This window comes from Crinia signifera, chromosome 4 (genome assembly GCF_055691185.1).
Source record: "Crinia signifera chromosome 4, ASM5569118v1, whole genome shotgun sequence".
Classification (NCBI taxonomy): domain Eukaryota; kingdom Metazoa; phylum Chordata; class Amphibia; order Anura; family Myobatrachidae; genus Crinia; species Crinia signifera.
Window position 1 is genome coordinate 115726871 of NC_139220.1, and position 25337 is coordinate 115752207.

Consider the following 25337-nt stretch of genomic DNA (forward strand, 5'->3'; position numbering starts at 1 on the left):
CATATGGCATTGTATTCAATTTAAAATTGTATACCAGTGTATATGGCATACAATGCAATGAGATGCGTTTTTAAATTGTATAAGCACCCTAATGGTTTTTTTCAATGTTAAATGGTCCCCCTATACTATTTTTAATTGTATAAGCACCTTAATAGGTGCTTACAATGCGAGGGGACAAGCATTACTTCACTTGCATTCCGCATCCGCTCGCCACGCTTCGGGCTCGGTGGCTCGCTATGCTCAACACACTATATAAAATCAACTCCACACCGACGTGGATAGTGGGGGTATGAAAAGGTCAGTGGACGCGTACCGCTGCGCTCGCCACGCTTCGGGTTGATGTTGATAGTACGGGTGGCGTGGGGGTACTTTTAACATTGTAAGCACCTATTACGGTCCTTTTACAATTATTTATCTTATAGGGGGCACATTTAACATTGAAAACACCCATTAGGGTGCTTATACAATTTAAAATCGTATACCATTGTATATGCCATACAATTCGAGTTTGGTTGTTTTTCAGGAGAAAAGGACAATCCCAGTCTCCTGAAATCCCCGGCGCTAAATTGGAAGATGTATTAAATTGAATAATAATATTTAAATAAATGAATAATTAATTAGTAAATTAAAGCCCTGACTGGCTGCTGCAGGAGTGAGGGGTCTGCCTGACCTCTAATAGAAAAAGATAAGGTTATTTTCTTCAGACAGTCGTGTGTGTTGGGGTTACCCCTGCGCTGTCAGTCAGGACACATGCAAGAATTTGGGTTGGTATGGGGTATATAACACACCGAGCACAATGAAGGAGGACACGCTGTGGTAAAAAGATATAAAGTTTTATAGACAAAAAATATAAATATAAATATTTAGGTGGGTACAAAAACAGAAACTGGAATTAAAAAGACACATAGACATATAATGGTATATACCACTTGATACAATTAATTGTATAAAAACAATGCAGACTTGGTTGAACTCATATAGAAAAAATGGGTGCTGGCGTCCCAGCAAGAATAATAATGATGCAGTCAATGAGATATTGGATAAATTCCCTCCAGGGGAAGCCGGTTAGTATATGCACAGTTAGAAGAGGTAATAAAGCAGCAACTGGGTTAGTAAGCCAAGATTGTGACCTGGTTTAGCGAGTAAGCTGACACGCAGAAAAGTTCATGCAGGTAATGGCTTTAAGTGATATGCTTGCTATAGCCAGTGTGTTAATAGGCAGGGAGACACAGTTAGTAGTAAGCCCCGGGTAGTGGGTATCCCGTTTGCATTTGCAGGTATGTTAACACTCACTGGCTGCTGGAAGATGAAGCGGCACCTCTTGTGCGGTTTTCTGTGCAGGCTGTCTGCCAAAGGAGGGCAGGTGGTCGGCGGCTTCCCGTCTAGAGATGAGCCCGGCGTCCACGCCGATGGTGAGGGCGGGGGACAGCCGGAGGTAGCCGGATGTAGACGCGGCTTCAATCTCAGAAGGTGAGGGCGGAAGTCAGTTACCAAGTTACCAAGTCTGCAAAGGTACTGGCGGAAGTGAGCAACGCGTTTCGTCTCCCACGGACTGGAGACTTTTTCAAGCTGTAACCCCAACACACATATATGCCATACAATGGCATACAATTCGATGGTATACAATTTAAAATTGTATAACATCGGCTAACATTAGAAGCGCAACAGGACTCTGGAGTCTGGAGACGGGAGTAGAGGTACTTTCTAACATCCTATTTTCCTACCCCGCTTCTCCCATAAAAAGACTGTCGAGTGTCCCCCCAGTGTGGACAGTACACACACATTTTTTCATAAAACAGGATTAGAGGAATTTACAAACATCAAATATTCCTACCCCGTTTGTCTTATAAAAAGACTGTCCAGTATCTTTTAAGTGTAGAACAGTGCACGCATCTTTTTCATGTTTTTGATCTTTTTAATTTTGATTTTTATTCTTTACTGTTTTTATCATTGAATTTCTGTGCTTTTTATTGATGTCACACATGTATGCCCGATTGATGACACGTGTAAATAAATTTATTTTTTCTTATCAACAATAAGGAAAACATTTTTTTTCTTGTTACCCAAGCGCCCTAAATCTAAAGCTCTCAAACCTATATTTTCTACATGCTTACTGCTGGCCGATTGAACCAGTGAAGGCTTAGAATTGGGCTGCTGGGAAGGGCGCCTTTGACAATAATTACACAAATCCAATTTTGCTTAGTTTTTATCAAGATGCCCACATGAGGCGTCTTAGATCCCCTACTTATATAAGATGCGCAATTATCGGTCTGAAAGCACATTGGTTGATAAACAATCCAAGTAGCTCTTTGGCCATGCAGCATAGTAGTCAACAGTCAGAGCGCTAGTGATGAATACTTTGTGTGGGATTACATTCATGGCATCCAAAACAGTTGCGACTCGCCTGTGTTTGGGTTACCACTCCTCCGTTACCTCCCACAGACACTCTATTTGTTATTAACTCCTCACTAGATGCTTGTTTAGCGGCAAAATACTGCTCCAATCCTTCCAACATCTCTAATGCATCCATCTCTTAATCATGCACATACTGTAGCTCTGACAATGGCTGTTTTTTTTAAAGTTTGGACCTTGGTGCAGTATTCTGCAAATATCATATTGCGTGTGCCTATTGCAGGCCATAGTTTATCATTGTAGTTGTAGTCTTCAGCAAGGAAAGCCTGCCGTGATCATGTTGGATGTAAATATAATCAGCACTTCTACTTTATGAGCTTCCATCCTTAATCAAACATACACTTGTTTTATAGTACACTATATTTATAGTATATGCATAGTCAGTATATTTCAAGTGTTTCTATGTCCTGAATTCAGTTTTAATTTAGCGTACAACAGTTATAGCATATAATAAGATACAATTGGTTTGACTAAAGAATGAAGGTTATGTTTATGAAATGTTTAGGTTTTAGCGCACCGTGGAGGACATTGGACCCTACTGCAGAATGCTAGTCGAGTACTTTGGAACCTTGTCCTTGAGTTACAGTTAATCACAAAACAATTTGAAGCCACTGAAGGATTGTTTCCTATAACAAGAGATCTTCTGAACAAGGAAATATGGATGCCATTCTATTTCGCAGCAGACACAATTCTCGACATGTTAGTCGCCCTACAAAATAATGGATCCGTGCAGGTATTTTTCTAACTTTTTATTATTTGTTTTGCTTTTAACCTAAGAAATAGTATTGTAAGAAAACATTCATTTATTGGGCTAAATTGAATCTTTCCTTCATGGAGCGCATGCAATGGTGTGTAAAATTTCTCAATGGCCAAATGGTCTGGGATTCCATTGGAGTATCATCCCCTAACTACAGTATACAGATGAATGAATTCTTTTCCCGGAAACTTTTATCTGTAGGTTTTGCCCATATTGAGAACAAATTTGTACTGCAATCAGATCTGAATAAGGGCCACTGTGTAAGCAACACTAAAATGCCATGTGAGGGCAGGGGGACACAAAATTTAGCGTTACACCACTGTGCGTAGTGTTACCCGGAATTCCGGGATCGGTGTCTTTACCTGGAGAAGATTCAGAAAGCTGCATCTTCTGCCATTAAACTCCTGGCAATGAGCATGAAACCCTTGACAACGAGCAGATAATTTAAAAGTAAATAGAATCCTTACTGTGGGCCATAATTTGTAATATGCCATTATTGTGTTAAGGACAGAAAATTATGGTGTCAGGGGTATAACTGTGTGTGGCATAATGTTTACTGGGCATTATGGTGTGTGGCATATTGTGTAAGGGACTTTATGGTGTGTGGCATATTGTGTAAGGGTCATTACAGTGTATGGCATATTGTTTAAGGGGTATTATGGTGTATGGCATATCAGGATCAATTATGGTTCACTCGAAGTGAACCGAAATCGCCCCATGTCCTTTTGTCACAGGCGCAAACCCCGACTGTGAACGATTTGCAATGTTGCCAGGCAGTTTGCATAGAATGGTGTGGGGCAGCGGACTCGGGTAGTGCCCATAGGAAAGCCCAGCATTTCATGGGCGTTCCCATGGGATTGCGGTCAGGACGAGGTATGTCGGGGGTGGGCAACTGATGTCACATGACGTCAGCCACCCCCCCTATCTTCATCCGGCTGCCTGCAAATAGACAGACTTATATTTGCGTAGGCAGGGGACGAAGACAGGGTGGGTGGCTGACGCCGTGCAGTCACAGCTGAGTGCACAGCTCCTCGTCCATGTTTCAACCTGAGCTGGAGGCAGGAGGAATGCTGGCGGCTGCTCCACAGCCACTCTGACTGTGTGGACATGCACATCCCCTCACATGGTTGTGAGGGAAAATGGCGGCGGGGGCGTGCATTCGCCAGGGTGGCGTTACAAGGACGAGTCAATCAAAATCACGTGTAATGGGCATTATGGTGTGTGGCATAATGTGTAAGGGGCATATTGGTGGGTACACAAAATATTTTTCTTACAATGTCTATAGGAGTTAGGGATGCATTTGTAACTATTTTCGCTAAAATTATTTTTGGCAAGAGGGTACAAAATTGATAATTACGCCACTGGCACTTTATAAATAACTTTTTCTAAATGGCTTAATTTATGTATTATTATTTATTAACAGTTATATAGTGCAGCGTACTCGCCCTATACAATAGGAGACAGTGATACAACAAACTGGTGATTTACAGACAGTCAAAGGTATGAGGGCCCTACTCGTAAGCTTACAATCTATAGGGAAATTTATACACAATGATAGATATCTTGATAGCATTAATTCCACCAGAATGTTCCTGGTGTGCTGTATGATACGGTGACCCAGCAGTTTGGCCATGGCTCAGGAGGATGGAAAATGTGAAAAAGAAAGAGATAGCATATGTGTGGCCTGTACAGTGGGGATGTGATTAGATAGGAAAGGTATATGAAGGTCAGGGACGTGCAGTCAGGGGAGGCAGGGGAGGCAGTGCCTCCCCTGTCATTAATGAAAAAAATAATAAAATAATACAAAGCTAATACTTATGATACATATTATGTCATAAGTGTATGTTTTTTTATTATTATTAACATTTTCACCCCCCTTTAACTGTTTTACTGACTTAGGAGGCACCAAGTGAGGTGCCTCCCTATGACAATGTTAAGGATTTAGAAAAAGGGGACGGGCAGCAGGCGGGACTGAGCACAGGCTGTAAAAGGTCATTAAAAAAAGCTGTAGAAACGGCACCTGTAGAGGTGCCTCAGTGACAGGGACGTGCTTTCTGCCTATATGAAAGTACGCCCCTATCGCTGAGGCAGATGTGATTGGGCAATCACATCTGCCTCAGTGCCAGTGGCGTGCTTTCATATAGGCAGAAAGCACGTCACTAGCTGTCACTGAGGCACCTCTACAGGTGCCGTTTCTACAGGCAAAGGTCCGCTATTTGCTCCTGTGACGCTGGGCACCAGTTCAACTGCTGCCCGCTGGCTCCACGCTTGCTTCTTGCTCCTCAACGCAATTACCCGCTGGAGCCGTTAGTCATGTCGCTGCTGGCGCCCTCCTCCCCGTTCAGTGCCAGAGGAGAGGACAGAGCAGGAGGCAAGGGCAGTGAGCATAGCAGCCGCAGCAGGCAGCGGGCAGAGGGCAGAGATCAGAAGGGAGCAGCTGGGATGGGGAGCGGACGCACCCAGTGGCCCGGGGGTCCAGCAGGCAAACCCCTGCACCCTCTTGAAGTTTTGTTTCAGTTTTTATTATAGTAGGGCCGCGGCGCGCGGAGTCCGCTGCCAGCAGATTCAAGGAGAGAGACCCGTGCTGGAAGCGGCGCTGGAAGTGGGGCGGGGTATGACACTTAGTTCCTGCTCCTCACTTCACCGCAGCTGCGCTGGGACCCGGCCGAGACAAGCACTCTGCATTCTGTCCCAGGCCGCTGTACGGCTGACAGCTCTGCTGCTTACAACCATCTTGAGCCGCACACACACACATGAACAACCCGCGGTTGACAGCTGAAGTCAGGTATGTGAATAATACTGTAGAGTGGCCGCGTTCTCTTCAGAGCCTGCGACGCTGCCACCGCGTCCAGCACCATGCTCAGGGACACATTTGCTGCAGGTCACGAAGGTCTGTCTCATTCCTCCCTCACTCACAGGAAATGTGACACGTGCCTTTTTACAACCTTGGCCCTTTGTATGTATGTTACAATAGAGTTGCATGTAATTTATTATAAGTTGAAATGGTCCTACTGTATCTCTGTTGTCAGTGCTACATGTAGCTTCCTTTTTATAAATGCCCTTCAGTTATCTGCCTTGCGTTACATTTTACCCATACTTTACAACAGTATGTCTCACCCACCTCCCAGCCAGTCTTTATTTTAATTTTTCTTATAGAATTTCACCTCCATCAAGTAACATAAATATTTACTAACCTACACCTGCTACCCTGCAATCAGATTACAGCAAGTCAATCAAATAGTCATCTGAGGGCCTAAAACCCTTCCCATTCTCTTTCACTCCTCACTCCCCTCCTCCTTTCCTTCTGTCTCTTTCCCATCTCCCCCTCCTGTATCCCCCTCTCTCTCCCCCCCTTCCCGCTTCCTCTTCCCCTCTATTTCTTTCTCTCCATCTACCTCTCTCTCCATCTACCTGTCTTTCTTCCGCCTACCACCCACTGCCTACTACTAAAATTGTAAGAGACACTAAGAAAAATATAATTCCTCTTCCCTTTAAAATTTTACCAAGTTGTTTGTGGGCTGCACACTGCACATCCTGTGAGGCCACGCCTCTCTCCTGCTCATAGACTTCCCTTTTTTTTGCATTGTAGTGACAATGGGGGGCCCCATTCCAGATTTTGCTATGGGGCCCACAAAATTATAGTTACGCCCCTGGACGCACCTGTCAGTTTTGCAGGAGATGGTGTGAGCGCAGGGTCAAGTCGCTCCCGCCAGAATAGTTACTTTTCATGCCCCCAGTCCAGCGCCATACTAGAGGGTGCAGCAGGGCCGGATTATAATGGAGGCACAAGGGGTCAGTGCCCCTGGGCCCCCCTCTAGTTAGGGGCCCCCTGTGGTTGGCATGTATTTTAAAAAAAAAAATTGTTTTTTTTTGTATTTTTTGTTTTTAGCTAAAGGTTTTGTCCATGGGTGGGGTAGTGCTGCAGCTTCACCTATCTGCCAATGTGACAATGATTTATGGTGCTGAACATCGGGAGCCAAGGCACACTGATTGCACAAGTGTGCAGTGCATTTCTGGGACTTGACTAAGTCCCCTGAGACTTTGCACCAGAGGACAGAGGCTGAGAAGTTTGTGCTGAGCTCTGATTGGTGGAGCTCATTACATGCTTCTCAGGTCCATGGAGAACAGCAGCAGCAGCTTAGTCATGGGAGGGTTTTTAATCAGAGGCAGCAATAGGACTGTGAGGTCTCCTCCAGAGTAAGGGGCAGAGGGACAAACACAGGCTTTTCATGTGGTGTGTGTGTGTGTGTGTGTGTGTGTGTGTGTATATATATATATATATATATATATATATATATATCCCCTGCAGTTAACCATTAACCAAGTTTACTCTGTGTTTTGACAGTATAATTTTCTCCCATGCAGTGTGCGGCCAGTAATGACAAGTGCAAGGGGGCCCCCCGGTCTAAAGTACCCCGGGCCCCCCAAAGGCTTAATCTGGCACTGGGGTGCAGCGACCAACACACCATGGAGGTGGTAGAGCTGCATAGCAAGCCTCCGGTGAGTGAGGGGACAGGCAGTGTGACCTGGAGCCACAAGAGAGAGGTGAATAGCTGGAGTTGGAAACTAAAGACAGGTACCTTGTTCTAAGTACTATGTCCCCAGCCAGAATGCGGCCATTAGGTTATAGCACAGCAGGGGCAGCAGACTGCCTCAATGTACCCCTTCAAGTAGACAGTGACAGTCTTTCCACATTGTCACTACCATGCTCAGTACAGAGTCAGCTTGCACACAGTTTGCTAACTAGAATCCCTGCTGACAGTCACCCTGCCAGGATCCCATCCAGCCATGTCACCTCCTTGGTACCTGTCACAGTGGCCACCAGGCTCTGCTATTTAATAATGCACAATTGTAGCAGCTGCTCTGTGCCCGGGCATCGTTCATGTTCTGCCTGTAGGCAGTAGTAGACTTGGAGGGGCTGGCTCATGGTATGTGCTTAAAGACCCTATAGGATAGCATAACTGGGACACCATGGGGCCTAATTATGATACATTGGCTATTAAGTGCAATCTAGTGCTGGCTTGGTGGAGCCAGCACTAATGGGCTCTGTGGGGAGCGCTGAGTCCTGGTTGCCTCTGACTTGACAGGCAAGAGCTGCTCTGCGGTCTCTGCTGCTTATGCAGGCGGCAGCTCCCACACCTGCCTTTCGCAGAAGCAACCCAGACCCAGCGCTCCCCACAGAGCCTATTGGCGCTGGCTCCACCAAGCCAGTGCCTCACCAACCACAAACCTCACCGCACGTCACTGATGAAGGTTAAATGGCTGATTCTGGGATTTGATAAGCCTGTCTGAAGAGGTGAGTTTCAGGGAATACTTGTAGGTTTGGAGACTGGAGGAGAGTCTTATTATGCATGGGAGAGCATTCCACAGAGTGGATGCAGCCCAAAGAAAGTCCTGTAGTCGGGAATGGTGAATAATTAGCATGGATTAGAGACAGATTTCCCACGAGTCCTGTGGGACACGGGCCTATGGGCGGTACCTGCTGGGGGCGTCAAGGCATCCCACCCCTAATGGGTTGCGATTCCCCAGAAGGGGTTGTCACAAATCACAGGAAGGGAGGGAAGGGCAGACCCTTGCACTCATCCATCCTCCCATGCTCAGCTTCCCGTTCATTTTGCACCAGGGACGTACATGGGAAGGGGGAGACACTTCTTGCACACCAGCAGCTACAATCATAGACTGGCAGGAAGTCTAACTTCTAACTTCAGATGCACTGAAGAAATCACACAGCACAAACTCCGCCAGCAGCACCTCCCCTCCTGTCTGCGCAAGTACAGGGGGAGTGTTGCCACGCAGTCACAGCTGAGTGCACAGCTCCTCGCCCGCATTGCACGGGGGACTCATGGGGGGGGGCAGTGTCGCGGCACAACAACCAACCGGAGGCAGGAGGAAAGCTGGCGGCTGCTCCCAAGCTGCTATGTCTGTGTTGCAAGGCCGCTCTCATGCACAGTCCTCAACCTCTCTCATCCTCATCTCTCTCTTGCTCCCTTTCTCTCTCTCTCTCCGTCTCTCTCACTTTTTTTCTCTCTTTTATCTAGAGGAAGGTGCCTAGGGGTGGTCAGACACTTAAATGTGGCCTTGGTGTGGATGAGAGATGTAGATCTTGTGAGGAGCAAAGAGGTCGGGTTGGAAGATGTTTTGACATAAGAGATGTATGTATGTTAGTGTACTGTAGCTTGGTTTATGGCTTTGTGTGTAAGTAAAATAATTTTGTATTGAATACGGTAGAATACAGGTAACCAATGAAGTGACTGACAGAGTAACTTTGTAGATGGCTAGACATCTGGCTAGAAAGATTAGCCTTGCAGCTGCTTTCATGATGGACTATAGTGGTGAGAGTCTGTAAGCTTTGGTGAGCTTTCATTCCTCATTGAGGCTGATGTTTATCAGTTATTTTGAACAACATATGGCTTCTAGTGATGTTTCTTGGCACACATTGGGGTAATTCAGTTAGCCACAATAACCTGTGTTTAGGGATTGGCATGACTAAATGCAATTTAATGTGGCCTGGTGCAATTTTTTATCACTATTCAGGTACAGTAGCAATGTTAGCACTGGATGCAGATTTTTTTCTTACAGCCTCTAAACAGGTGAAAAGTTTGGAAAAATCACTATTTTAAAGTAAAAATATTGGTTCAGAACACATTTCTGTGGTTATATTCTGCAAAATGGTGTGGGACAGGTCTATGGGGTGTTGTATTAATAGAACACTTGTTTTAGGCTTGCAGATAGGAGTTCCTGGGGTTTTTTAAAAGAAAAAATCTATTTACCACACATTTTTGTGCAATTTAAATTTAAACTTGATAAAAACATTTTTTGTTCCATTTTCATTGTTATTAAAACATGTACAAATCAGCCATTTAACACCTTTAAAGAGCACCAAATACTTTGCTTTTGGTGACTAGTAGACTTTACATTGTTATCCAATAAAACTTTGCACTTTTTGGGGGTTACAGAATGGCTTCCCCATATTTTCCCCACAGACTTAGTGCCTAATTCATCTAGGTTTGTCGTTTTGTGAATCTTGGCAAAACTACAACCGGTGGCAGCAGGCTGCGGGGGACCGCCAAGCACAGGGCAATCCACCCTCCAACTAATGTGCCCACAACATTTTGCAAACCTTTTGAAAGCACTTGTGAGTAATTGAATGGGATGCATCAGGCCAATGTATAATGTGTGTACATAGGCGTTGAAGTCTGGCAAAATGTGATTTGAATTCTTGAACACTTGAATAAACTAACACTTTTTTATTCAGACTTCCATTAATGAAGTAAATTTTCTTCTATAACATTAGAACAGATATTCATGTTTCCTTGATCTAGGTTCGACACTACCTTAGACAGAGGAGTAGCTAGGTGACATGGCGCCTGGAGCATTGGTATGTTTGGTCATCTCCCACTCTGGTCATTTTTTCTTCTTATAGTAATGCCCCTTACACATTATGTCACACAATCCGTAATGCCCATTACACAATATGCCACACAATCCGTAATGCCCTTTGCACAATATGCCACACACCGTAATGCCTATTGAGAATTGTGCCACACACCATAATGCCCGTTACACATTATGACCCACACCATAAAGCCCATTGTACATTATGCCACACTGTAATTCTTCCAGGTAACGCTATTCACGCAATGGCGTAATTGTACATTTTGCACACCACCCCATGGTATCTATTGGCAATTACAAAGAATGCCCCCTGTAGTGCTGCTTGTTGCTAGGGCAAGTTGTTGTTGCCAGGACGCTTAAATAGCCATTGCCAAGTGGGGGGATAAATGCTCATTGCCAGGGGGTTTAAAATGCCAGCGGTCACAGGGGCACCATGCTCCAGCACTTCTGGAATCTGCAACTTCTGGGTAGTGCTTGGCACACTTCACTCCCCTGACAGATGCTTGATGTGTAGGATTTTGGTGGGGCACAAGGTCTCCATCTTCATGTGGACAGAAACTCTGCACCCCTGTGGAGCCACTTCCCCAGTCTCCATCTCCGGTCCAGCAAGAATGGAGGAGAGGGGGCCGGAGCCACCCTCCCTACACCCTGACCTTAAACTATTCTCCATTAGGACCTAAATTGTTCATCTCTGACTCATTAACCCTGCAGACATATGCACAATGTGCCTGATTAAGATCCCACTGCTATTACTGAAGTTTGGTAGTTTGTGCATGTTCAGAATCTGTACTGTGCCAATGGATGTGCTGTGGCTGCAGACATCAAGTGAAAAAGTAATTTTTGTGGATGAGGAGGGAGCAGCGACTGCAGCCATTTCACAAAATGGAGACAGGGAGAGCAGGGGCTGAAGGAGCTGCAGCAACCAGCCTGTATGACCCCATGGGTCACATATCGGGGCAGTCTGTACCAAGTTATCTGATACTGCATCCTCAAATGCAGCACTGGGCCTCAAATACATGCAGGAGGCATCTACATTCTACCAGAAGCCTCCGTGTGCATTAACATGCATAAGCATTGCTGTTGCTTCCCAGTAAGCCACAATCATGCTCCATCCAACCACAACTGAATCAGGCCCACTATTAGTTTGCGGAGGTGTTTTTTTAAATACTGTAGCTTTTCATCTTAAAGTGTTCTGGGTAGATCTTCTAGGCACCCTGGGGTAAAGTCAAAGTTGCGTGAAATTTTCAATGTGATTCCTAAACTAGATGAATAATGCATTTTATTTGCACCCTACCAATGTGGTTTACTAACCTATTCTACAGTAGTGCTTACCAAATACGTTCACTTAGAGCCTGATTCAACAACACTTGGGAGGGGAAGAATTTGGCCGTGCACTGATGTTGGGGTGGTCTGCGCATGCGCAAGGACGTATTTGCGCATGTGCAGACATCGGCAATAAACAGCTTCGGTGAGTCACACACTCGCCGGCTGTTCATTGCAGGGAGGGAGGGCCGGGGTGGAAATTGGGACAACACAGGACGGCAGCGCCTGTCCACTCTTCGGCAGACACCAAAGGAAATAAAAGTCAATTGAATGATTTCTCCTGCTAGCGGACGCATGCGAGGGGATGTGCAGCAGGGCGGTCGATAAGCAGTAATTTTTGATGCTTACCGAGCCAACATGAATCACCCCCTTAGTTTATTATATTAAAAAACACAAGGAGGATCATTTATGTAGTAGTACATTTGGCACTCGTGAGAAATGAAGTTGTGCCACAGATTAAAATGTTACATTTAGTCCAGTCTATTAATAATATCCTCACAGCAGGGAGAATAAGAGAAATAAAGCTGTTGGCAAACAGCAGTTTCATGCAGCACATGATTCATTAGTGTCTCAAAGACAGTCTGGTATATAGCCAGAAAGCATTACTCTTCCCAGTCACACTTCCTCTTCTCCTTCTGATTATTATTATTATTAGGCACTATACAAGTCTTTCTTTACCTTTGCTTGTTTCCACAGCCACTTTCTGTCTTTTTTATAAAGGATGTGCTGTAAAATAGATCTGTTTTCATATGAACAGAGCTCATCTCTCATGTCTGCAGAGAAAGGCTTATGCAATCCCATTCCTTTCTGTTAATGATGTATGTTACTTCAGGATTGCCTGCTTTATAGCTGCCAGTTCAGTGTGGCACTGGGGGGGAGGGGCCGCTGATGGATGGGAAAGGGGCGTGGCGGGACGGGGCCACGGAAGAAACATCAGGTCATGCATTGGACAGCGGTGAGACTACAAGGATGAGATTTGCATCTTTGGTCCCAAGGACCCCCCCCCCCCCCCCCCGCAGTGTAATACACACTAAGGGATACATTTCCTAAAGCTTCTAAAAATGAAGAGGTGATGTCTTTCAATCTGTCTTTCATTTGTCTACTGCATCCTAGAAAATTATAGACATAATGTGATAGGTTGCTATAGACAACATCACCTTTTTTAATTTTTAGAAGTTTTTGTAAATTCACCCTTAATTGTTGCTTTCCTATCATTTGTAATATCAATGTTTTTAGCTTTCTGACATTATGTTCTTAGGTCATGGATGTACTGTACTGCGTATTTCTACATACAGTGCATTGTTTTTTTTTTTTTATTATTGAACAGTCACATTACAGTATGCATTACGAATGTCCCATGTATAATGTGAGGCCACACTTTCCATTGCTGCTCCTGCTGATGGTTGCTCCTTTTCCACACTGGTAGTGGAAAGGATGGGAGACGCGGTGCATGCTGTCAGCATTCCTTTCTGCTTTGCTATGCCGACAGCAGCATCAACCAGGTAAAGGTGTGTGCTGGGGGCAGCCAAAAATCTTCCAGAATGCTGGGCTGGCCCCAGAGTGACCTGGGCAACTTCTATTAGATTGTTGCCTAATGGCTATGAAGGTTAATTTTGTTAGGAGCCAATTAACCTACCAGTATATTTTTGTAATGTAGGAGGAAACCGGAGTACCCGGAGGAAACCCACACAAGTACGGGGAGAATATACAAACTCAGCACAATTAGGGCCATGGTGGGAAACTAACCCATGACTTAAGTGCTGTGAGGCGGTAATGCTAACCATTGCACCATCTGTACTGCCAGTCGCTGTGAGCGATGTTGGCATTTTTAACAGATATTTTGAGGATCTCTCACAGCAACGTTGGCACTCAAAGGGTTTTATAAAAAAGTTTGCTTGCCAATTTTCAAACCTATTTTGACAAATTCCCCTGGCACTCAAAAGGTTAACTAATACATGAAGCAATATAGCTAGAAGCATAAAGCCAAAAGTGTGGTTCTGCATAGTTGATTTTGTCACAACTAGTATGTGTGTTAATAGATGTGTATGCAATTGGAATTTTACTTTGTTCTTTTGATGTTACAATTTTCAAAATTGCATGATAGCTACACTTTAAAGTTCTTTGTTGGCATATGAATGCTACCAACTGTTTTTATTCCTCTCATTGTTAAGAGGTTGAGAATAATTGATCTAAGAAAATCTGTATTGATGTTACCAATGTAGTTTTGCATGATGATGAAAGGTCTACTTTAATGGCATTAGATTTTCAATCACATTTGAATTTACAATACAGCACTCTAGCTGTGTGGTTGCGTAAACACAATGCTTACTATGATAATACTTGCTGAATCTGATGTCAATTTGTTTGTGATAGTTCTCTGAAATGTGACAGTATCCAATTTTACCCCTTAGACTATCGATGATGATGAAAAGTTTAGTGTCCCGAGCTGCATGGGTGGCATTGCTGATGAGGAGGGCGGATCGAATCTGACTTTTGAATACCCCTTTGATGATGTCACTGTAATAGACATTCGCTGGATAAGGGATCTAGTTCTTAAAGCTATAGAAGTTTTAAACAGTATGGAAAAATGGGAATCCTTGGTTCATGTAGCGGTTCAGTTCAATTTACTCTCTCAGTAAGTATTATTATATGAAATATTACTTTTATAAAAAATTTTTTTCACATGCACTAAAAAAAAATAGTAATGTTAAAATGCCAGAGAATATAATTGCAGTGAATTATAAAATATTCATATCTAGTCATTAGAGATTTTTATCTTGTAGCGACACAGTTTGTCGTTCTAGTTAAGATAGGAAGACAACTTACAGTAAAAGAAAATAACTCTGGGGCCAATTTAGATTTTACAACCATATTATAGATGTGCATCAAGCCAAGATTTCTGCAAGACCGGAATTTATTTATGCACCCTATTAATGTTATGCAATATTATTTATATGTTCTCATTACAGTGAGAGATTTACTGAACAAGTAACTCCAGTCTTGGTGCATGCACAGAGGAAGCTGGCTGCCAGAATATTTAATACAGGAGGTTCTGAGACTTACTTCAATGAAGTTACAGAGGAAAGTGATAGAAAGGTTGGTTACTACTGTTTGTTGCATAGTTTCTTTAAAGTTAAAAAAATGTACCACAATTTATGGACATGATGTTCGTGTTTGTGTGGCTGTAGATGTTTGTACAGTATGTATTATTTGACCCAAATTAATCAATTTATTTGTTAATTTTTTTTTACTGAGGTCTTTTCTTGATATATGCTGGCGTTTTGTTCTTCTGTTACACAATTACATTGCTGGAACATGTATCGGCAAACTGTAAATACATTAATGATTCTCTTGTCTGTAACATAATGGAATGCTAAGATCCTATGCTTACAGCTGATTGAGCTGATTTAATATTGTATATTTCTTAACTGCTTTGGTACAATTAATGGCAACATTTTCCAGTGTACTTTTCAGATTCAAATATTGTTGTTTTAGCAGAACATATAGGTCAATGAGCGTAATCTTTTCCCTCCGCATATTTTACATTTAATTAAATTAGCTTCATTATATATATTTATTATTGAGTAAAGTAAGTAAAGACTTCTACCATATGTTATGGTTAAGGGACTGGTAGAATGTATATTTTCCTAGACTAATCTTGAATAGCCACTAAACTTCATACACATTGTTCAGGGCCATCTTACACCATTGTAGAACCTGGAAAAAGCAATGCATTGAGGACCCTATACACCCAATCATGGGAACCAGTTTAAAAAAAAGGATGACATGCCTTTCCTGTGGTCCTGCCCTGCCTCATCACATGCTTCCATGCAGTGAATGACAGTTGGCATTTTTATTGGTGGATAGCTATTTAGTCAGTATGCTGCCAGCCATTTTCTAGCTGCAGACAGGGAGGCAGGTAAATGATGCTGCCCAGCCACTTGTGTAACCACCTGTCCCTGCTCAAATGCCCCTAGAATTGTGGGACCCCGGGGGGGGGGGGGGGGGGGGGTGTGTGTGTGTGTGCACCAAAGACCCCACCTGTTTTCTGTGGGTGAAACGGGTTCAATGTGAAAGGTACAAAAAAGGTAATTAAACTGTAATATATTGTTTACAACATGCTATGTGAAAGGGGTTTAACTTGCTCTGACCCATTTTAAGAAACGTTTTAAATACAGGGTCTAAGCAGGTTTTGCGAAAAAATGTGAAAGTAGCATAAGACGCATATGCAGGTCAAAAGGTTTATGATATGTCTCATATCCTAATATCTACAACTGGAGAGCTCTCGTCAATGAGGTCTCAAGACATGAGCGTTTTACCTATAGATCCAGGGGCTCGCTTGCTCCTTACCTGAACAAATGGAGTAGATGGACCTCCTCTAGATTTGCCTCAGCTGTTGACATTCAGCAAAATCTAACTAACCAATAACCCCTGTACTGATTATGCGCCATATAGTAACATGCAGTATAGAACTATTTTATCCCTTTTCCTCTCAGCCTCTCGGAGTCCTTCAGCCCTAACAATGAGTGAGATTATCAGTACCTTTATCGTTTGTTTGTATTAACCTTATTCTAATTCTCCCTTTTTTTTTTCTCTTTGGTTGGGGGAGGGGTGGGTTACAAATGTTCAAATGTTATCATAAAATTTCAAAATTATACAAATTGTCTCTACACCTATGCAACTATATTATCACCATGTACACTACTTCTCTCCTGACCTTTACAACCCAAAAAACCAAGTCTTCACAGAAACAGTCTGTAACGATTATGTTTATTACCAGTGACAATGTACAGTTTTACAGTGTAAAGTTACCATTGTTGTGCTCAACTTATTTTTTTTATCAATAAAAATACACAATTAAAAAAAAAGGTTTATGATATGCTAGAATTTGCTATCAGTTTGTAGGTGCATTCATTAATTGTTGAGCTTCCATTGTATTAGCGGTACTTAATAAACCAAAAAATTGTAACCCTAGGGTTACTAGGAGCGCTGGTCCTCTGTATCCAAAGGATCCCAAATACTGAGCACTATTGCTGCCCCTTGCAAGAGGCTGTGTACCTCAAAATGAACAAGGACAAGGAGGGACAGAGAACATATAGCTTACGCAGTGGTGTTCAGCCTAATAATAAACAATTAATTGCAATCATATAAAAGATTTATTAAAAATAAATTAATAGGGACATCATACATATATTAAAAATTGAGAAGTACACTTCATATTTACTTCAAGGACAAATTGACATGACAAGACAAACTATACATAACATACAGAGGCTTAGTAATTAATTTTTCTATTTTGGTAAGAGGCTTGAAATAACGTTTGAAAGAGGCATAGGATATTAATTGTTAGCAAGGCATTTTTTCATTGTTACCAGTCCCGCACAGAAAGATAGTCTCTTTAGGCTGTAGTTTGTTATGTATCAGCTCAGATGTTATCCACCTTGTGAAGGGAAAAGTCCACCGTCCTATTATAGGAGGAACACTCCAGATTCTGGGGGAAGGAGCTTTACCAGCCCCAGTAACCAGATGATAAGCCGCTTGTACTGATGTATATTCAGCGGTAATAGCTGTGCGGTCACTGGGTCAGACAGAAGGATACAGCAACAATACGCGTTTCTCCACCTGTGTGTCCATGTCAACGGCTTCCTCAATTGTCACTTAATAAACGGCAGGTCCCCCACACGTCTGTACTGCTCCTTGCAGTAACCTAAAAAACACAGCCTTGACTTTGTTGCACTTCTCTGTATCTCTATAACTCCAGATTTTGATCATACCCTCGAAACCATGTAAAATACTGTAATCATAGAAAAGTTTCTGGAGTTTCTCTACCATACACCTTGAGTAATCCTGGCCACTCCACCTACAGTGCGATATCCATGATACCTCTGGGATATTCATAATACCCATAAGTGGACATTTATATTAGATATGTTTTTTGGTACCCTAGAAGATTATTGAGTATTGGTGGGAGGCAGAGCTGGATTAAGGGGGGTCCCAGGGCGCCCCTAGTCTCAGGAGCCCCCCTCCCCCGTGCCTGCTGTCAGGCAACAGACATTTGCATATTTTTGCTTTTATATATTTATGATTTGCTGCAGTGATGGAGACAGCCGTTTCTCTGTCTCTGCACTGGCCAGGATCACTGCTAAGAACTGTCTGACACTATTACATTTGGCTCATAGTAATTTTTAGGGACTCCCATTGTCTTAAGTACCCCTGGCCCCATGGAGCCTTAATCCAGCTCTGGCGGGAGGAGGGATGTGGTAGAAAGTGAGTTTAAAGGCTCACATTTCCATTACAATATTTTCATTATAATTCCATAGTCATTGTCTTCAGACTGTTCATGCCTTCATGACTGTTTTACAGTATGCTTGATACATTTACTATCTCCTATGCGTATCATCCCTCACACACTCTGTATCTGAAAGCAAATAGAAACAAATGAATATTGCTATTTTTGCTGTTTTTTGTTGTTATTCAGTTTTTGCTAAAAAAAAAGTAATAACTCCAATAACCTTTATTCTGTTTAACAAAACAAGAACATCAGACATAGCAATTTGCTATATTTTCTTGTAAAGCATACTGTACATTTTAGTTTTGATATTTGAACAAGATAAACATCAGCCTATTTTCTCTGACACTGGATTATCTATAAAGTATCATTGCTGTTATGGTATTTGAGAAACATGCACACAATAAATGTGTTTCTTTTTTTTATCTTTCTATTTTGTTTTCCTCTTTAGATGTATTGCAAGAATTACATCGGTAAACCTCTTTATGTTGGCACAGTCAGTAGTGAAGAGAGGAATCCTGGAGCAGAAATTGATCACAGACGATATATCGGTCATTCAGGTCAGATCTATGTTACATCGATGTACTTGAAGTATATTTTTATCCAATGCAAATACATAACCTCAGTATTGTATATTTGTCTACCTCATTGTCCAGTTCCTGTAAGAACTCACTACTTTTTTTTAACCACATTGAACTACGTGAGATAAATATTTTTTCTTAATTGTACGGTAATTTTAATTAAGTTATATTAAATTCATGTTTTTGCTAAATATTAATGGGCATATTAAATCCCGGATTACATCTGTCGAGACGCCCCAACAGTCGGAATCCCAGCCGTTTCCGACTGCTTCCAATGCTGTAAATTGACAGTTGGTATTCTCCTTCTGTGAAGTGTCGAAAAAAGTCCAAAAAATAGAAACGGCCACGGATTGTCAGAAAATGGTTTTGAATTAAAAGAAATTACCGCGGATTGTCAGAAAATGGCCGTGAATTTGACAATCCACTGCTGTTTTTGACAAAACAGATCAGACATCAATGCTGTCAGTAATGGTAGCATTGAATAGGTGAGTGCTGATATATCCCCTGTCGGGAAATATTGGCACAGATTGAATATTCACCAGCACCTTGATAGATATTCCACCATTTAGAGCAAGGTGACTCTGCCCTGAAAACCCTTATAACAGGAAATTCCAGGTGCTGCTGATTACACACCTGGGATTCTGCTACTGGTATCAAAACCAGGTCTGGATCCTCCACATTACTTTCATTACATTACTGGCTCTGCCACTATATATATATATATATATATATATATATATATATGAAAAAAACTTATGGGAGCAGCACTCATTAATGAAGCTGATGTAGGGTGCAGGATCCTTAGAGAATAGATGGGAAAACACAATATCCAAAGGACATATTTAGGCAGCACTCCTTTCTTAGAAATAAAGCAAGTATTGGTACTTGTTTCCTAGCACGGCCACACCGATTTACATCGGGGTGGTCGTGTCGGAAAAATCGGGTCGATCGCATCGCATGCGATTTGGTCGCATGTGATGCGATCGTCGCGACCGACCGATTTTGGACCCGATTTTTTTTTTTAATTAAATGTAAATCGGGTCCCTGGGACCCGATTTTACATTGGATTCAATGTAAAATATTCCCAACCCCCCCAAATGTCACGGCGTACACCCCACCCCACGATAGACGCGAACCCGAAGTGTGGCGAGCGCAGCGAGCCCGCGAGGGGCGGCGGTGCGCGTCCTCCGACCTTTTCATTCCCCTACTATCCACGTCGGCGTGGAGTTGAGAATAGAATAGTGTGGCGAGCGCAGCGAGCCACCGAGCCCGAAGCGTGGCGAGCGCAGCGAGCCCCGCGAGGGGACGCGGATACCTTCACAGGTAAACGCGTCCCTTCGCGGACTTCACAGGTGTCCGCGTCGCCACGGACACCTGTGAAGCCCGCGAGGGGACGCGTATAACTGTGAAGGTATCCGCGTCCCCTCGCGGGGCTCGCTGCGCTCGCCACGCTTCGGGCTCGGTGGCACGCTGCGCTCGCCACACTATTCTATTCTCAACTCCACGCCGACGTGGATAGTAGGGGAATGAAAAGGTCGGAGGACGCGCACCGCCGCCCCTCGCGGGCTCGCTGCGCTCGCCACGCTTCGGGTTGGCGTCTATCGTGGGGTGACGACGGGGACATCTAAAATGTGAAATGGGTCATATTGGCCCATTTCACATTTTTTACATTTTTTCAGGATTTCAATGTTAAAAAATCTTTTAACATTGAAACCTATGTAAAAATCGGGGGCATCGCGTCGGGACCTATGTTAATGGTCCCGACCGACGCGATGCCCCGATATTTTACCTTTCCCGACACGATTTCAATGTTAAAATATTTTTTAACATTGAACCCTATGGGGAAATCGCGGGCATCGCGTCGGTCGCGTCGGGACCATTGTTAACGGTCCCGACCGACGCGATGCCCCCGATATTTTGTCCTAGCCGGCCAAATGGACCTGATTTCAAAGGAAATCGGGTCCATCTTATGGATCGTGTACCTTAACTAAAGGTACACGATCCATAAGATATGTGGCCGTGCTAGGAAACAAGTACCCAAGTATTTATTCCATATGAAAAACTCAATGGAGGTTAGGACTGGGATGCAACTGATGGTAACAGGTTGGCAGTGTCATGATCAAATTTTTTTAGCATATATAGTCACCAAATCAGGGCATAGTTTACAGTCAATGGCAGTCAACGGAGCCATTTCGGCTTATTCAGCCTTCTTCCTGGACTGACCCACAGTAAATGAATGCACCAGTCCAGTATATAAAGCTGCCAAACAATTAAGTAAATCAGAAAAACGTGTGTGAATTAAATCAACTGTCCAGTCATTGCGCTTTACTAACATATTGGGTCGCCCACCGGATCTCCATATAAGGAGTATCCGGAGCCTGCTCCAATGACGGAGCTCCCTGTTTCCCATACCTCCAGGGGGATATATATATATATATATACAGGGCTATTTTTCAGCAGGCTCCAGCAGGAACTTTTGACAAAATATTTCCTAGATGGACAAAACCATGTGCACTGCAGGTGAGGCAGGTGTAAAACCCCACCCAAATCTAATTATCTCTGCACAAGTAACACCTGCCTCACCTGCAGTGCACATGGTTTTGTCCATCTAAGAAATATTTTGTCAGAAAGAGTGAACTAGAATAAGGGCCTCAGTTCCTGCTGGAGCCTGCTGAAAAATAGCCCTGTATATATATATATATATATATATATATATATATATATATATATATATATATATGTATATATATATGTATATATGTGTGTGTGTGTGTGTGTATATATATATATATATATATATATATATATATCTGGGAAAGAAGACGGAAGGAAGCGCTTCATAGTGCAAGTATTGCTTTTATTTAAAGGCATCAATCGCTTGTATGAAATCAGTTAAAAAATGTACGACTCGTATCCTGCTTTTCAGCAGCGTGGGCTGAAATACCATGTGGTTTTATATATTACCGCATCCACAGTCAGTATCTCCTTAGTGCGATATAGAGGTGCAGCTACCGCATCCTGTGTCACTCCGACACGCTGGGCTTGTGGTAGGCCAAAGGTTTGCGTCTGGTAGGATACGCCAGACGCGTTTCGTCGACGACTTCCATCTTCTTTCCCAGATATGTCTTAATCCCGTGGGGTCCCGGGATTCCCATTAAAAAAGGTTGGAAAGGAGCAGTCTTGGAGAGAAAAAGATCTAGTGCCTAATACCCTGGACTGTGTTGAAATACGCATTGGGGACTGAAACCAAAAGGCTGAAGCAGGTTTCTTACTTGTGAGGCTAAAAGCTAGCTCACAAGAGAGAGAGTGGGGGGACCCGCACCATATATTTGTATCTAAGTGTATTATTATAAGTATTATGGATGGATAGATATCAGTCAGAAGGGAGTCTTATACATATATATTTCCCTATTGACTCAGGGTGCTGTCTACTGATTTAGATATCAGTCAGAAGGGAGTCTTATACATATATATTTCCCTATTGACTCAGGGTGCTAAAAGCTAGCTCACCTCTAATCCTTCTAATATAAATTGATCAGGGTATTAAAAATTCATAAAAACATGCCTGAAGAACTATACCGCTAAATATAAATTTATCTTTTGCGGTAAGCAATTAATCTAGTTTTATGTGAATAATGAGGGGTTAAATATTATCCCGAATAAGCTACATGGTAGAAAATAGGGGACCATGGGGTTCTCCAAATGCCGAAATATATCTATTGACGGGACCCAGTGCACGTGTATAATTAATGGGTAGTAGTGAAGAGAATGAAACACCGGTCCAGTCGGTTGGCCATGGATCCCACGGATAATTTTAAGAAAGAACTGTGTTCAGTATTGCAACAAGCAGTGTATAGTAAATTCATCCATAAGGAATTGATGGAAAAACTTATACCTGAACATCCATTGGCAGCGGCGTTTTATTGTATCCCCAAGATACAGAAGTCCCTGTGTCTGCTAGGGACTCACTATTTCAGAGGATATCAGTGTACATTGACAGTATACTGCAACCATATATCCGGTAACATACGAATTATCTACTGGATACAACATCCTTATTAAAAAAGTTACAACAAGTTCCTCGATTAGATGATGACAGTTGGCTGTTTTCAGTGGATGTGAGCAGTTTATATACTGACATACCCTACAATGATGGTTTGTTGACACTGCAACAGTTTTTGGCCAACACCCCCAACTATGTTGGTCCAGATATTGGACTGGTGGTTCAACTGTTGAGACTGGTGCTCACGAAAAATTTATTTGCGTATATAGAATGTTGGGTGTGCAATGGGGGCGGTGGTCTCCCCCTCATTTGCTAACATCTACATGTTTAAAATAGAAAAAGATGTGTTTTTCTCTGATGTCATGGTGGGGAGGATGGATATTATTCTTTGTCCGCTACATTGACGACCTATTGATTATCTGGAAAGGTCCACCAGAAATGCTTTAAAATGTCATTTATAATCATAATGAAGGACCCAGCCCCATTAAGTTCACCTATGAATTCAGTAAAAATATGATTAACTTTTTAGATGTCCATATAGAAGTGACAGAAGGGGCTTTAAACACCAGCCTTTTCACTAAAAAAACAGATAGAAACAACCTTCTACATGCGACAAGCTGCCACCCCAAAGGTACTGTACATGGCCTCCCCCGTTCACAGCTAATGAGAGTAAAAAGAATTAATTCTAGCGAGACTAAGGCTGAGGAACAAATTACTATAATGGTTTGAAATTTGTCAAACGCGGCTATCATAAAAAAGAATTGCTAACTGCTAAAGCTCAAGTGAGCACGATAGAAAGACAGGAACTCCTGGCTGGTAAAAATAAAAATCAGGGAGACTCCAAGGAGTCATACTTACCTTTTGTTAGCATGTTTACCAATAATAGCCCCGATTTGGTTAAAGTGGTTAAAAAGCATTGGCCAATTGTCAAATCCGATCCTGACCTCAAACTTAGTGACACCCGTCTCCTCCCATGCTATAAAAGGTCTAAAAGTCTGAGGGATATATTGGTAAAAACATACACACCAGCCGATCAGATAACCACTAGAAGAAAGAACCTTGGCTATGTGCATTGCACGTGTGTTACTTGCAAATTTTTAATACCTGGAGATACATTCTATCATCCACAGTCGGGTAAACCCCTATAAATTAGGCACACTGACTTGTAACAGTAAATTTGTCGTGTATCAGATTTTGTGCCCGTGTGGCCTCAGTTTTATAGGCAAGACTGAGCGTACTTTTAAAGAACGAATGTCAGCACATAGGTCTGCCATAAAAGGAGTGTTGACATCTGGCTCAAGCCAACATCCGGTGGCGAGACATTGGGCCACAGCGGGTCACACTATGACTAGTATCAAATATCGCATGATTGATCATATAATGCCCTCGGTCAGGGGAGGAGACAGGGGGAGGCTGTTAATACAGTGTGAAGCCAGGTGGATTATGCGCCTGGAAACGCTAGCCCCACGGGGATTGAATGAGGCGACAGGTTTTGGAGCATTCCTGCGTTGATGGGTTAACATCGCTACATTGTATACCTTACTTATATATATTGTTGCGGTCTGTGAATCCCTGCTAGAATTGTCTCATGTTTCTTCATATATATTTGTTAATTATATGGTAATGGGTTGACATTACTAAATGCTGCTATATAAGAGAAATTAAGATATGATTAGACAGCGTTAATATATATTGATGTTCAAAAAATTCAGCTTAAATGTTTAGTGAGTATCTTGTTATGATGTATGTATGTTTGTAATTTTATGTATTATTGGAGTTTTGGTGTTATGTGAATTGGTTGCCCTTAGTAACCATCGTAACCACCGGTTATCGGCTAATTAAAGCTGACGTCACCTAGGTGCGCGGACAAGCCGAGTGGACACGCTGCAGGTGGGTCTTAGTGTGGGATGTATCACATATAAGGTCAGTGTTTGTACCATGTTGATTAGCCTGAGGAAAATACATGTTTTGTATTGAAACGTTGCTATGCTATGAGCTATTAAAGTTTTGCAAATTTTTTCATAGAGGATGGAGTGCTGCAGTTGTTTGAAGACTGCGGGCACCCACCAAGCATCGTATTACATCGTATTACAAGTGGCTGTGCCGGACCACCACGCTACCTATATATATATATATATATATATATATATATATATATATATATATATATATATATATATATATATATATATATATATATATAGACGGTGATGCGGCGGCACTCGGTCAAATAAAACATGTTTTATTTGACCGAGTGCCGCCGCATCACCGTCTATATTCAGCAGCTCCACGCCAGGAGTTACTGGTCGGAAGGCACCGGGGCAAGCTAGCTTCTTTATGCAGTGAGTGCCGGAATCATACTGTTTTTTATATATATATATATATATATATATACACACACACATATACATATATATATATATATAAAATGGAGAAGGCCTGGCACTCCCGCAGCTGGGTCCGAATACCCCGGTGCCTTCCAGGACAGGTAGGTAGAGGAATGGAAGAGGCGGCACTCAAATGGGATTTTTCAAAAGTGTATTGTGGCAAAAGAAAGGACCAACGTTTCGGGGTCTT

General features: G+C 42.7%; 1 protein-coding gene across 2 annotated transcripts in view; it reads left to right on the forward strand.

The window, feature by feature from the left end:
* The window catches only part of CFAP54 (cilia and flagella associated protein 54), a 341833-nt gene that overhangs the window by 180179 nt on the left and 136317 nt on the right, over window positions 1-25337 (forward strand). For both annotated transcript variants that reach the window (XM_083182295.1, XM_083182296.1), the window contains exons 37-40: window positions 2918-3145; window positions 14299-14522; window positions 14857-14983; window positions 18628-18736. In XM_083182295.1, the coding sequence (XP_083038421.1) occupies window positions 2918-3145; window positions 14299-14522; window positions 14857-14983; window positions 18628-18736 (688 nt within the window). The remainder of the gene's footprint in view (window positions 1-2917; window positions 3146-14298; window positions 14523-14856; window positions 14984-18627; window positions 18737-25337) is intronic.